Source organism: Camarhynchus parvulus, chromosome 1 (assembly GCF_901933205.1).
Source record: "Camarhynchus parvulus chromosome 1, STF_HiC, whole genome shotgun sequence".
NCBI classification, from domain to species: Eukaryota; Metazoa; Chordata; class Aves; order Passeriformes; family Thraupidae; genus Camarhynchus; species Camarhynchus parvulus.
In genome coordinates this window covers 40,429,780-40,443,963 of record NC_044571.1, presented here as the reverse complement: position 1 = coordinate 40,443,963, position 14,184 = coordinate 40,429,780, and the positions used below count along the sequence as shown (strand labels likewise).

Sequence of the window (14,184 nt, the reverse complement as noted above, 5' to 3'; positions counted from 1 at the left end):
TGACCTTGCTCTGAGCAGGGGGCTGGACTGGAGACTTCCCAAGGTCCCTTCCTGCCCAGATCAACATCTGGAACAAATTAGAAATCTAAATAATGATTAAGTTCTGTCAGAATTGTTGGTGGGAAAGACACACTGTCGCTGCTATATGGAAGAAACTGGCACATGCTTAATGCTATTTATGGACTGGAGAATGGTGAGGGGAAAAGTTGTAGGCAGAAGGAAAAACTAAAGCTTTAGATAGCAGCATTGATAGACTCTGTAAGAAACTAGACCTACCCTTGTACTCATAAATTGCTTTACAGACTCCGCACTTTATACAAAGTCTGGATGCTGTTTCAGCTTTTTCAGGAGGATTGTTAACAGTATTTTGTTGCAAAGATTTTTTTTTTTTTTAGCTGAGCTACTGGCATAAACTTTGATATGTCTGAATTGGTACAAATCTCTTTAGTCACTTTCTTTCTCCTCCCTCACCTTTGTCAGTGTTTGCTTGTACAGGAAGTTTACAATATATTTTAAAATATTACAGTAGTTTATCTAAACATTTGCACATCAAGATATGCTTCTGAGAGAAATTTCTTGTGACAAAAAATGTATGGATAGATAAATAGTAATGTATTTTAGGGTCACTGTTGTTTGAACACAGCAATGTACTAACTTTAAACTGTAGAACAATTGGAATCCATAGATTTATATGATGTGCAAGAGGCTCACATTGCTTTAACAGATATCTGCATTTTTCACTGCCTTTGTAAAGGCACCTATTCAGTCCCACATCACCAGAATAGGCAGGTTTTATGACTTGGTAGAGTTTTGTACAGAGGAGCGAGGAAGAGGAGAAAACCCTCAATGTCAACATATGTTTAAAGGTATTGTGAGCCTTTGCAGTTTCTGCTTAAGTTGGTGGTGTTGAAGTGAGATAATAACCTTGACTTTGACCCCAAAGCTGGTGTTCCTGCTTCAGGGCACACCTAATCCACCAGCTTTATTCTTGCTGCTGACAGGTTGATGTTGGCACAGAATCTGCCCTAATGTTCCTATTACTTGTAAAGAAATCCCGAAATTGTGTGGTGTTGCATAGCTCACTGCTGAGAATAGCTGGGATGCAGGGTGCTTTTTCAGTTGAAGAGGGAGCAAAACTGCTACTGCATGCTTCAAGATGTTCAGATTGCCTCCATCACTAAGGATGGAAGACCTCAGAAGTGTTTATGTGCCATAGGCAATAGAGGTTAAAGCTGACAACTCTTTTCTTCAGATGGAGAGCAGAGGTACAGAGTTCAAGGGACTTGCTAGAAATTGCACAGGTGGTCTGTAACAGGGTGTGAAACTGAACCCACATCTCTTAAATCACATGTCAGCAGTCCCTCTTGCTTGATGCTTGATGTTTTTGCTCTAAGACATTGAGGATATAATTTAATTATAAGTGGTTATGTCTGAAAAAAGTTGTCATTTAAAAGAAATGTATTTTTTGAGACTTCAGTATACAAATAAAAAATAGATAGTAGTCTCTTTAATTTTAGAATCTTCTCTGTGTTGCACATTTGGTAGATACTGAAAACCTTGACCTATCCAGTCGTGCTCATTGTATTGGAATAAACATTAGTATATTAGCATCGATATGGCTTAAAAATATTCAAGGTAGGAAAACTAATATTATTATTAAGAATAATTTTCAGTTATGGATGCAAAGCTTAAATATTGAAATGTGAGGCCTAATTTTCAGGATGTTGAGCTATTTCTACAGCTAGTAGCAGTAATTAAAAAAAAATTAGGTGCTCAACTTTAATGTCTGGAAATTTTTTGAGCTAGAACTTTTTTGTATTTAAGCAACTATAACTTGCCTCATAATCTGTTAATAGTTTTCTTGACAATTAGACTTCTTTCAGTATGAACTGAGTAGAGAAACAGGAGCTAGATGAAATTGGTGCAGCTGTGAGAATCTCAGATTTGTAGGACATTCTGATTTTCTTGTTGCTTTTAGAAATAAGGGAATTAGTCACAATGGAAACAGTCAGGTGAAACATTTGCTTTGTATTTACTTGTGGTTATTGCTTCTTTAGCTAAACCAAGGAACAGAAAATTCCCATTTGAAAATTCCAGTGTTTCTGAATTGCTAGATATGCCAAGCATTTCAGGATTTCAACAAGATGATGTTGATGCTCAGTTGTGAAGATGAGGATTTTGATTGGCATAGAGAGGGAACTCGAGGATTAAAATCTTGTTTGGATATGCTCCCAGCAAACCTGCTACTAAGAAGGTAGATTTTATATATCCCTTAGAGTCTTTTCAGTCTTGATAATAGACTTCAGTGTTAGCTATGAATTTTAATGATAGATACTAGGGAGAAGTGTCCTTTGTAAGGTGAAAAATAACCTCTTGTTTGTGAAGACTTTAGAGCATCTGGAATGGCAGTAGATGAGAACTGAAGTTACTTGTGTCATTGGCTCCTTGTCATCCCCAGCACTCAGAAAGCTGTTTTCCTTCACCTGTGCCACAGCCTTACTTTGAGGGGAACAGTGTTATGGGACATAGTTTAAACATTCATGGAGTTCTGCAAGCTTAATGAGAAAATGTCTCCTTAATGATCAGGGATATTTTTTGGGACTTACTTTAGTGACTAGTGAAGCCTTAAGACATGTTGATAGACCTTTGAGTTTTCAGATGCTCTTGACATTTTATCTTAAAAAGCTGGAGGGAGAGCTAAAAGTAGGCTCTATCTGTAGTGACTTGCAGTAGCAGGCTGAAAGCATGGAAGGAGTTTATTGTTATTCTAGTTCTCCTATAGAATCTTAGTTGCGGAAAATCCTCTGTAGATAAGAATTTTCCTCTGAAGTGAATAGAAATGACCTTTAAAGATCTTTGGTGTCCTTCATCCAGAGATGATGTGCATCATCCTGTTGCAGCAGGGGAATGCAGGTTTACTGCATGGCCTTTGAGTGTGTGTGTGTTGTGTTGTGCAATCCGTGGTTCTAGTCCCTTGGAAGGTCTCAGGTGTAAGCTGCCTAGGAATAATGCGTGCAAGTGCTTTGGTTGAAAAGTGCTTATTGTGAGAGTTGGAAAGCAGATATTTATAGTGCTTCTGCATGCTGTGGTTGGTTGTTGTTTCTTGGGCTTTTGCTTGGAACTATTTCCTCTTAATTTCTTACAAGGACACCACCAATGGTGAGCCAAATTGGCAAGTGAAGCCAGCTCTAACACCCACAGAACTGAATTGGCTTTAAAGTATTTTATTTAAGCTGAGGGGATTATTTCCAGAAAGTTTTGTGTACAAGAGCAAAGTTTCTGAAGCCTCTTCAAAAGTGATATGGCGTGGTGTTATTTATTATTCTAATATTATCCTCCCAAGTTGTTTTGCAATTATTATTTAATTTGCTGTCCTATGAGTAAGTACAATTATCATGACTTTATATACCTCAGTCTATCCATCTGAAGAGTTTTTTTTTCCCCAAAGGCTATGTAAGGAGTTCATGTCAAAGCCTAGAATAAAATGTTAGATCCCAGTCCTGCAATTAGGCCATACACTGTTCTTTATAGCAAACTGATTCGTGACTCAGCCACCTAATTGCAGTGGGACTTCCAATAAACTCTTTAACATCTACTCATTTATAAAAATTATTTTAAGACTATTTTTTTAGTTGGGAGTTATTGCTTAAGAAATTAAATCTCTACACAATATAGCTTACAAAACTGAATATTAAATGCGATTAATTAGTAAACTGGAATGACTTGTTTGCAGCAGAATTGTGGGAGTTTTACAGCTGTTCTGTGTGGTTTTGCCTGAGAAGCTGTAGTGATTTCCATTAGAGGGAAAAGTGCTCCAACTTTGCAGAAACCTACCTTTGTTTAGATTTGAGTAACTCGCTGACACATTTGTACATGTATACAGGTATTGCCACATCTTTATTGGTGTCTATTTGCAGGAGTCCATGGAAACATAATCCTGCACAATGACCCCCTAATAGCTGCAGTTTTTAAAGCTACCAAAATACAAAGAATGGGGGTTTGGTAAAAGTGAGATGTCTCCTCTGTCTGGGTATCTTAAGGTAGTAATAGCTTCAGAAGTGTGTGTGTATATATATAATTTTTTTTCCTGCTGCTTTGGTTCAAGAATTGGTAACTTCAGGACAGGTTTAAGATGGTTTTCCCCTTGAAAATTCTGTGGTATTGCTTCCTCTCATCCTGGTGTTTGAGAGGCTCAGAATCAGGCTGGGGAATGCTCAGCGCCTTTTCTTATCCTCCATAGCTGATGTGAGTTTAAACTATCAAGGATTCTGCATTAAACATCCAAGTAATTATGTGAAAGGGATTACAAAAATTCTTGATGGTTACAATTGGAATATGTTCTTCCTCTAAAATGAGGAAACTGTTTGTTCAAGTTATGACAGATTTTACTGAAGGCAATCAAAGTTTGCAAGTTACATTACAAAAGGATATCTAGTTATATTTAGTGTGAATTTGTAAATAACCTAATGGATTTAACTGTCATTTCTGGTACTTTATTTCATATTACCCATAATTCTTTTGCTGTGTATTTTGGGAGGATTCATACCACACATTTTTTTAAGTCTAAAATGAAGAACAATTTTTTTATTGACTTTTTGATATTATTTGCATCATTTTCAACACTAATATCTTTATCCCTTAAATTGATTTTCTTTTTTAAATACTATCAAAAGTGACAGAAATGCATTAAAAAAAAAAAAAAACCAGAAAGATGCCCTGTGTGTAGAAGGTAATAAAGGAGAGTTAGTACTGGAGGTAGAAGGTAATAAAGGAGATTTCGTACTGGAGACTCCTTTTGATTATTAGCAATAGTTATCCTGAAATACCTTTTGTATTTCAGTGGTCCCAGGTTTGATCATATAAAGCTGTAATCATGCATCTTTCCAAAAACTTCAACAGGACTTAAACTTGTTATAAAAAATAGTCTTTAAGAATGTGTGATATTATCTTGGTTTGATTTTATTACACAGAATGATTTGGTTGAAAATATTTGGGTCTGATATGAAGCTCAGAAAAAAAATCTTAGAAAAGAGACACCACTTCCAGAATGTGAAATTAGAAAACAGGAACCTGTTTGTACTTTTTTCTCTACTGACTACTACAACTCACACACGCACAGAGTGTAGGGGAACTGGGCAATCTCTACCACTGTTTAAAGGAATCAGATCAGTTTATTAGCCTTGGTATGTTTAGCGGGTTTTGTTTTTAAATTCTTGCAGTTTCAGTCTTCATTTTTATTATATTTTCACTGTACATTGTTTCTGTCTTTATCCGATGACAGCTCTAACTAGAAATCCAAGAAGTACCTTGTAAAAGAAGTTAGGTACTGCCCGTGTTTTTTTGGGTGTGATTGGAGGTGGAAAAGCTGTGAGGAAAAAGTCTCTGAAGATCATTCTCATACCAATCACCTTGACACTTTCTAAATGTTCTAAGCTGTTATTCAAAGTGTACAGAGTAATCTAAACAGAAATGTGGATGATGTGTGTGCCATGTGAGGTAAGATAAAATATAGAAGTATTTATTACTGTGTGACATACAAGGCTGTGTGGTCAGTGGTCTATAACTGGGCCACATAAAACATTTGATGTTTGTGTATTTATTGATTTCCTGTGGCTGTGGTGTCCATCCTCAGGAAAACTGAGATTTACTGTGGGCTATTGGTCCCAGGTGTTCATTGAAGATGGGTATCAGGGTGGGTTTTAGCACTGAATTTATCTAGAACTGGCAAACACATTCTAATTGTCTTTTATGGGGCAATGACTGTACCTTGCTAGTAGTGGAAACCCTACATATGATGGCATTTGACTCTGTACTGGTGCCTTTCATAGGGCTATAAATGACTGCAGTCCTGCTACCTCTTCAAGAGTCACCACTGCTCAGTATCTGTCATATTGGAGCTAAAGATAATGAGATCATTTAAACAGGGTGAAGTACCTTGTTCTTTAATCGTGTTCTGCAAACGTGTAATTGGTCTTGCAAAAATTTGTTCCTGAAGAGGTCTTAAAAAGTCAGGCCTTCCCCTGCTACATTTTTGAGAGTGTTTCTTACAGGCTCTGCTATATTTGCCCCAGAATACATACTGTGCTGCTTTGATAATGACAAAAGTAGCAGCAGTTCTTATTTTCGGGTGGCTCTCGTGCTTTTCATTAGGAATGATCAGTGCTGCTCAAAGCTTTTCAGCCATACTGGTAAAATTGGATTTTCCTGCTCCAGAAATGAGCAGAACTGTGCCACTTTTCCATTGCTAAGGGAGCAGGTAGAGGCAGGTGGGCTGCAGCAAAAGGCAAAACTTCTGCCCAGCTCCTGCTGTGAGCTGAACTGCTCTCTCACAGATCCTGTGATGGGAGCAACAGCCTAGATTCAGGGCTTCAGTATGGGTGGTGGGGTTTCAGCTTCTTTACTCTGCTAAAAGTATTTGTGAGTAAGTTAGATCCTACTGGAGGAAGGATTTGTGAATTCCTGTGTTTAATTTTTGTGGTTGTATGAAAGGTTCTGTGTTGCTGCTTGTACATTGCAAGGTGGCTCTCTTTTTTTGTTTATTTGTTTTTTCCTTTGTGAAGAACCTATTTTTCTCTTGGGCCACTGAAATTCATCAGGGTGAAAAGCCTGTGAAGAGGAGAGTCTCTTTTTCCCTTCAAATTTCACTAGAATCGTATAATTGCCCCACATCTGAGAAACTGCCCTTCCCTTGGTGGGCCTGGGCTGCACAGCACCTGAGTGGAGCGAGTCCAACATCTGGCTGGTCAAAGCTCTGAGTATCAGGTGGAGTCTCCAGATGCAGGCAGAAGTTGGCTCCAGTGAGATCAGCAGCTGTAGTAAGGAAAGTATTGAGCTAGGGATCTCCCCTGTTCTTTTCATCAGAAAAGAAATTGCCCAGGATGCTAAGTGAGGCAGGAAATTCTGGCAGTGTTGTGAGGTAAAGGGTGTAGAGCTAGCTTGAACTTCAGAGCTTGTAGAGTTTGATTTAGGCAAGAGCTAGATTTTCCACAAAGTGTTACCAGAACTCAAAACTGGGAAGTGCAAAGGCCCTTATGACTCTGAATGAAGACACACAATTCATCATCCTCTTGGTACCTGGGGAATATGATACAGAGAAGTCTGGTCTGACTCCCTCTACTCAGCTTGGGTCTGGCAGGACTGATACTGAGCTGGAGCACTTAAGTCCAGCTCATACCAGAGCCAGTCTTCTGCTCAGTATCTGTGGACTTTTTTTTCATTATTTGCTGTATTCTATGTAGTAGACACTGGCTCTTCTATGTAGAAAGATAAACTGTATTTATAATAGACAGGCATAAGTATATATATATATAAAAGTCTAAAATATATGTCACACAGAATATGTGTATATATATAAAATTTTTTTTTTCTGTAAAATTAACTACTCAAAATCTAGGTAGTACAGGGATGTATTCTGCAAGAGCAACTTTATATTTGCTAAGGAGACATAATGAGAGCTTTGCAAAAACACTTTCTTACACATTTCAGTCTTGTAAAGTTATTGGTTATTGGGTGAATCTGAATTATAAGGTGAATAAGGCTATTGACTGTAGGATCTCATTTTAGATGGTGAAGGTAGGTAGTGAATTGGGTAAATGCAACAGGAAAAGCAATGCAGAAAATTGCTTCTATCAGTTCCACCTAATAGTTCCTAGATGGTCCTGTGCAAATAAATTAAATTAGGCTTTTCACATCTTTTCTGTCAGCTCATCAGTTCTTTCTGTTCTTCAGTACAAAACATCAGGGTTTCCACTGCTCCATTTCCCAGGTGCTGAGTACTCATAGCATACAGACACTCAGATATTTAGTTGCCCAGCCTTTCTAGCGTTCCTAAACCTTTTAAGCACTTGAATTTTTCAGGGAAACTGACTATAAGTCTGCAACAAGTGTGTATGTGTTTCCTTATATGTTACTCAACAATTGAAGTGATGTCACAAAACTCAGAGAAGTGATCATGTGTTTTAATTTTGGCTTATCTATTTAATCACTGGGCATTTCTCAAGCACCTGCTTTGAATTTCTCAGTTTTACCAGAGGGCAAGCCAGTGGAGAGTGAGAGGAAGTTCAGGGCCTTCAGAAATCAAGAAATTCAGTGAAGGGGTACCTGATTCCATTTCCACTGAAGAATTTTTTTAATGCTGTATAGCAAATACCATAGGACACATGCATCTGAACAATAAAGATAAGACAGCAATTCAGTGTTTCTTTTTATCTGTTGAATGCCATCCATCTTATGTAATTAGAGACTGTGCTCTCTTGTGTTTAAATGCAGGAGGACAGATTCCAAGATGCTTGTGTGTATTTTGGTACTTTATTAATGGCAGCTTAGCTCTTGCAAGGGTTCCAAAGATATCATTGTGCTAAACACTTATCCACAGAGTGAGAAATGGATTGTGTCTCTTCAGATGGTAAATGAAGGCAGGATAAATGGTAAAAGTGAGGGGAATTCTCTGCAATTATTGATGACAGCCCTGGACTATGGATTAAATGACATTCTCTTGGTAAGCAAAGAGGCATAATAAAGTTTAGAATTTCAGCTACATTTTATGACATAGTTGGACAAATTTTTTGCACTAGTCTGGTGATGTAAGAGTTGCTGATGTGATTTGAGACATTATTGGCCTTTTATCCTTCCGGACTCTGGGGGAGCCCGCTGTCCTTGCAGCAGGAGCACACAGGGTACCTGTTCCAGTGCACAGTGGAGACAGACAGGGAAACAGGCTGTTCCCCTCAAACAGATGAGGCAGATGCACCAGCACTGCTCTGCTGCCTTGCCTGGCAGGCAGGGAGGATGGGTGGGAGGGATGAAGAAGGTGGCTTAAGGACGGTGTCATCAGCTGCTGCAGGTGTCAGCTGCATCTTTTGTCTGTCCATAGTTCAGACTTACTCCAGTGATTTGACTCAAAGCAATACTACTAAGAAAATATGAAGGAGAAATTCAGGTTTAAGTTAAGAAAGTACCATCTTGCTTCTCTTAAGTCTGGTTTGAGTGCTGAAAAGTCATGAGTGGTTTTGCTCTCAGTTCTAGTTGCTTTTGTGAGAAAACCTGTGTAAGAGTATTTTGGAAATAGGCCCAGTGTTTTCTTCTCTCTTTTCTGTGGCAAATATGTAAATTTGAAACCTGATGGAACACTTTGTTTCATGTCTGAAGAAAGGTTTATGAATGTGAGAGTGGAAAAAAAAAGAATGGCAGGCATCTCAATTTTGTAAAAAGATTTGGCAAGGATCCTTTCACAAGGAGATGCAAAGTAAAGAATTCCTTCATAGCAACATGATCTGTTGTGCTGTCCAAGTTGATTATGAAGCAGAACTGTGATAGTATTGCCTGGAACTTAATTGTGATTTTTTTTTGTCTCTTCAACTTGTTTAACTGGCATAATGATATGAATGCTGCAAGGGAGAGATACACATTCCGTATTATCTAATACATATTTTTATGTAACAGTACTTATGTGTGTATGCAGTACTTAAAGTGCACTTCATTTCCTGAAATTTGGAATTAATTTACTGGCCCTTTGGTTGTGTCTCATTTATTGCTATTCAGAGAGTTCTGTGTATATTGACCAAAGGTAAATGTACTCTTAAAAGGGAGAGTGTTGCATCATTATCCCAAGCAGGAGATACAAAATACCTCTTCAGGGAGAAGGAGGGTGTAATGTTGAAGGGAGGGTTTGATGTCCATCCTGTTCTCACACATGGAGATTGCAAACAGAGAAAATAGTTTTATATTCCTCATTTTTGTAGTGTGAAAGTGTTCCTGGCATGTTTCCTGGAAGGAAGGAAGGAAAATTCAGGGGAGGGTGATTTTTGTAAAACTCTGAAAGCTCTGAGGAGGACAAGATGTGCAACAAATTGCTAGAATGTGAAATACACATTTTTTTCAAAAGTCAAATTTTAAGGTCATTCCAATATCTCTTTCCATTTGGGCCTGTAGTGTTTGCAAATAGATTTTTTATTCTTTTTTTTTAATTGAAGAATGTTGCCATTTTAAAAAATTTAATTATTGTTGTTGTTTTTGTTTTTAAACTGTAGGTATGAGAAGGTGCCAGTAATTCTGGTTGGTAATAAAGTGGACCTGGAAAGTGAGAGAGAAGTATCATTGAGTGAAGGCAGAGCCTTAGCTGAAGAATGGGGCTGCCCCTTTATGGAGACCTCTGCTAAAAGTAAAACAATGGTGGATGAGCTCTTTGCGGAAATTGTTAGACAAATGAACTATGCAGCACAGCCAGACAAAGATGATCCATGCTGTTCTGCATGTAATATACAATAGCATTAAAAATGACCTAACCTGGACTTAATTTGCAGAAATTTTGTAAGGTGGTAAAACTGTCTACTTCACTTCCTGGTTTGTGGGTCACTTGAAATACATCTGTAGTGAAGTAGCAACATTAACTCAGAGCTGAGCATTGAAAGTCAATCACTGACTCTGAATATAATTGGGTTAAATGACCACATCTCACCCGTTTTTTCCCTTTGAGCACCTGCAATTTTATGGCACAGTCAGTTGATCTACAGGGTCGTTCCAGTCGAACGTACGTGTGTTGTCATGTCTGACAGCAACAACAGCAACTATTTCCGAAGAGGACAGAATCCTTTTGGAAACGGAAGCGAAAGCAGTGGAGAGGATGTCTCTGAAGACCTTTCAGGACAAGCATAAGCATGAAAAGGAGAGCCAAGTCTTTTGGTGTCTGATTACCACGCTTCAGAATGGACACTATCACATGTGGCTGAGTTTGTTCAGTCAGTTATGTTGATTTCACCAGAACTTCTGATGTTGTTGGAGGAAAAGGCTACCAGAGACCCATATAGTTTGGATTCTTTTCAAAATCAATGCTATTATTTCTACACTTTATCCCACATCTTGAAATAGAAAACATTGTATCAGTGTGTGAAATGAGAGGCAAGATCTGGAAACAAGTGACGGGTGAAGAAACAGTCTGGCATTGGAATGTTTTAAATCTTTCATTTTGCTGCTCAAAAATGGAGGATCGCTTCAGGTTTTGGTCTACAAAAAGCCAAACAAACCCTCTGTTTACAAAGCAGGAAGCATCTTTATTTTCACTTTACTGAACCAGGAGGAAGCAACTGTGATGAAAAAAAAATTGCTGAGCCTTACTAACAAGGAACACTTTAATAGATTAACTAGTACCATCTTGTAAGGAAAATTAAGCCATGTTTCATCCATATGTTCCCTTCTGCAGAAACCTCGTGGGACAGTATGAACATCCTGCATTTTTAAGTTTGTTAAAGACAACAGTTTTTCTTGCCTTTAAGGGCTACATTCTCTGGTGTGATCCCAAACTAACATTTGAAAATCCAGTTTGCTATTTGATAGCTTTAATGTTGAAAACTTAAATTGAATAACCACGTGAAATCATTTGGTTCAGAGGTGAAATAGTTACGGTTGTAATTCCTTAGGTGAGTGTGGAAATGGCTCTTTAATTGCCTGACACACTATTCAAAGGTTGCCCCAATTATTGGAGTGTTTAATGGTGGGAGCAAATATTTTATTTGGAAAGGATGCTCGAGCTCTGACTTGCTAGTTTCATAGCAGTGAAGTATTTATCATTTGCATGACTAATGGCACAGAAATACCTATTTCAAAGTCTTACAATCAAAGTATAGAAAAGTTTTCAATCGCAATGTTTAGATTTTAAATGCTGGAGAGGTTGTCTTGAGCTGGATCTTTTATAGGTAAAATTGGCCATAAAATACAGTCACTGAGCCTGTGGTCTAAATAACACCATGCGTTTATTAGTTTTTAAATCTTGTGCAGTAACAGTGTAGTTCCTTGTGTTTAAATGAGTGAAAATAGGGGTGCTGGGCTGTGTGTGTGTGTGTGTTGAGTGTGTATGTGTGTGTGTATATGGCCCTTAGAAATGCTGTAATTGGAGTTAGGTTCGAGAGTTTTGCCTCCATCTGCAGAACTTCCTAAAAGCGCTCTCATCTGCCACAAAGGACACTGGAGTAGAAAACACTTTGCAGATTTCCATACATAAATATCCTCAACATTTGAATTATAGTTCACTGGATGATAACTAAAGAAAATCATTTTCACAGAAGAGAACTGGCCAACTCTGCCCTTAATCTTTCAAGACCTTTCCACAACCAGTGTGACAAAGGGCATTAGATGTCACAGAGCATTAAGCCTTACTAGAACGTAAATGTAGCCCATTTCCCACCTACTTTGCAGAGCTTTTGTTACTGTACTTTGTTCTCTTAGGGAGATAGGCACACCGTTTATTTCTGGCATCTGAATGCCCATTTTGGGTGCTCTGAATCGCCCTCCTAGAGGCACCTACCTCTTTCCATTGACTGTATAGCAAACTTAGGCTTTTAACTTTAGTCCTCCAAGTCACAGAACTCACATGCCTAAACTAGATGGTATGAATGTTCTCTTACCACTCCCTGCCTGCCCATTGTGTCAGCTGCTATGCTTAAACAAGATGTGAGATGTTGGATCAATGGTATTTCAGGGTTTCAAATATCTAGATTGGGAAACAGTTAATCAAGCAGCACAATCCATCCACAAAACAGCTTGTCAGTGTGAGATCCACTGCGTAAGCACTCGAAAAAGAAAAACCACAAAAAAGCAAACCAAAGCCAAATTTCAAACTGAGTTGGAAGTGCATGTTCTGCGAGGTTATTTACAGAGATGTTAAAAATCTTACCTGACAGATTGTTCATCAACCGAGAAAATGGCACAGAGTATGAACAGCCTAACATGAAGTTCATGATATAAAGCAGATGGGCTTTAAATATAGGAAAAATTGCAGAGTAAATTTGTAACAGAAATATTAAAGAAAATATCTCCCAGTTTTGTTTCTTCATTACACTCTTACATTTTCAAAAGCATAGGCCATATGTAAGCTACCATGCAACTTGGCTGGGGGAGCAAAGTGTAAGTGTTGTTTTTTATTGTATAGTTCTGAGGAAGTAGTTATGCACTATTTGTATTTCCACTAATGTGAAGATAGTGGAGCTTGAATCAATGACAGTTGCACTCGACAGATTTTTCAAGTTATAGGGGTAGCAGAAAGGGAGATAGGTGAGCCACACAGCGGCTGCATGGCCACCCTGCAGGAATCACTGGTCTTGGGTCACTGTTTCATTTGTACCCTGGTAGGATTACCAATTATAATATTTGAAAGTTTCTTATAACATGCCTTAAAATATTATGATTTGTTCCAAAGACCCACTTTTCCTTTGGCTGTTCTTGTAGAGCTTTGTACTTTTCTACAAAGACAGCATTTTTTCCAGTTTTGTTGGTTAAAAAAAAAAAAAAGTTGCAACTTTTATTCTTTTAAGCTATGATAGAGCAACTGTTTCCTCTTTCCCTTAAAAATACACACAAAAATTATTCAAAGCAAACAAACCAGAATCAGATCAAGAGTATTAAATATAACTTGCATTGGATTTTGTTTGAGTTTTTTCTGTTGTGCCCATCCCCCTGCCCACCCCGTCAGAGCATCAAGAAAAGAAATTTGGTGACATTTTCTGTTCTGATTCTAGCCTCTCCCTAACCCCAGTGCTACAGTTGCCATTACTTTTCTGTGGGAAAACTACTGGTATTTGCTTTCCTGTACAGAATGTTACCTAAAGATGTCAGCCATTTGGTTGGGGGGTTTTGTGCATGTTTGTTTTTAATTTTTTATTTTCTTTTACCAGTGTGCCATCAAAGCACTGGTTAGGCTTTAATTGTGAAACTCCGCAACAAAAGCAAATGTTTGACAACTGCAGGAGGCTTTTATCTGCATTGTTGTGCATCTGTTAGTTCTTGATCAGGGTTTGAAGAAAGACTGAAGTGGGTTCTGGAGTCAGACTTAACGCTGTTGATTTGGAGTTTCCTTGGGGTGAATTAATGTATTTCACAGTTAATTGTTGAGCTCTAATACAACTGGCAACTTAAAATGGGGCAACAGTTTGTTTTGTAATAATGTCAGTTGTTTAAACCTTGATGTTTCAAATAAAACAAGAATTGTACATAGAACTCAATGCAAACTCAGCAGTTGTATTTGGAGTTAAATTATTTTAACAAATAAATTTATTTAATGAAATCTTCCTTGCATTTTCTCTGTTGTCCATTTTGATTTGATTAAAAACTTCATCCAAAGCTGATGAGGGTGCCCAGTAATTTGAAACAACATTGTCAACTATATTCAGTTCAGGAAAGTATTTCCTGCCAAAA

At 38.0% G+C, this 14,184-nt stretch overlaps 1 protein-coding gene across 1 annotated transcript in view; it reads left to right on the top strand.

Moving 5' to 3' along the window:
• The window catches only part of RAP2A (RAP2A, member of RAS oncogene family), a 29,514-nt gene extending 16,926 nt beyond the window's left edge, over positions 1–12,588 (top strand). Inside the window, exon 2 of the mRNA XM_030943574.1 lies at positions 10,029–12,588. Coding sequence (XP_030799434.1) covers positions 10,029–10,266 — 238 coding nt within the window. The 3' untranslated portion in view covers positions 10,267–12,588. The remainder of the gene's footprint in view (positions 1–10,028) is intronic.
• The last annotated feature ends 1,596 nt before the right edge of the window (positions 12,589–14,184 follow it).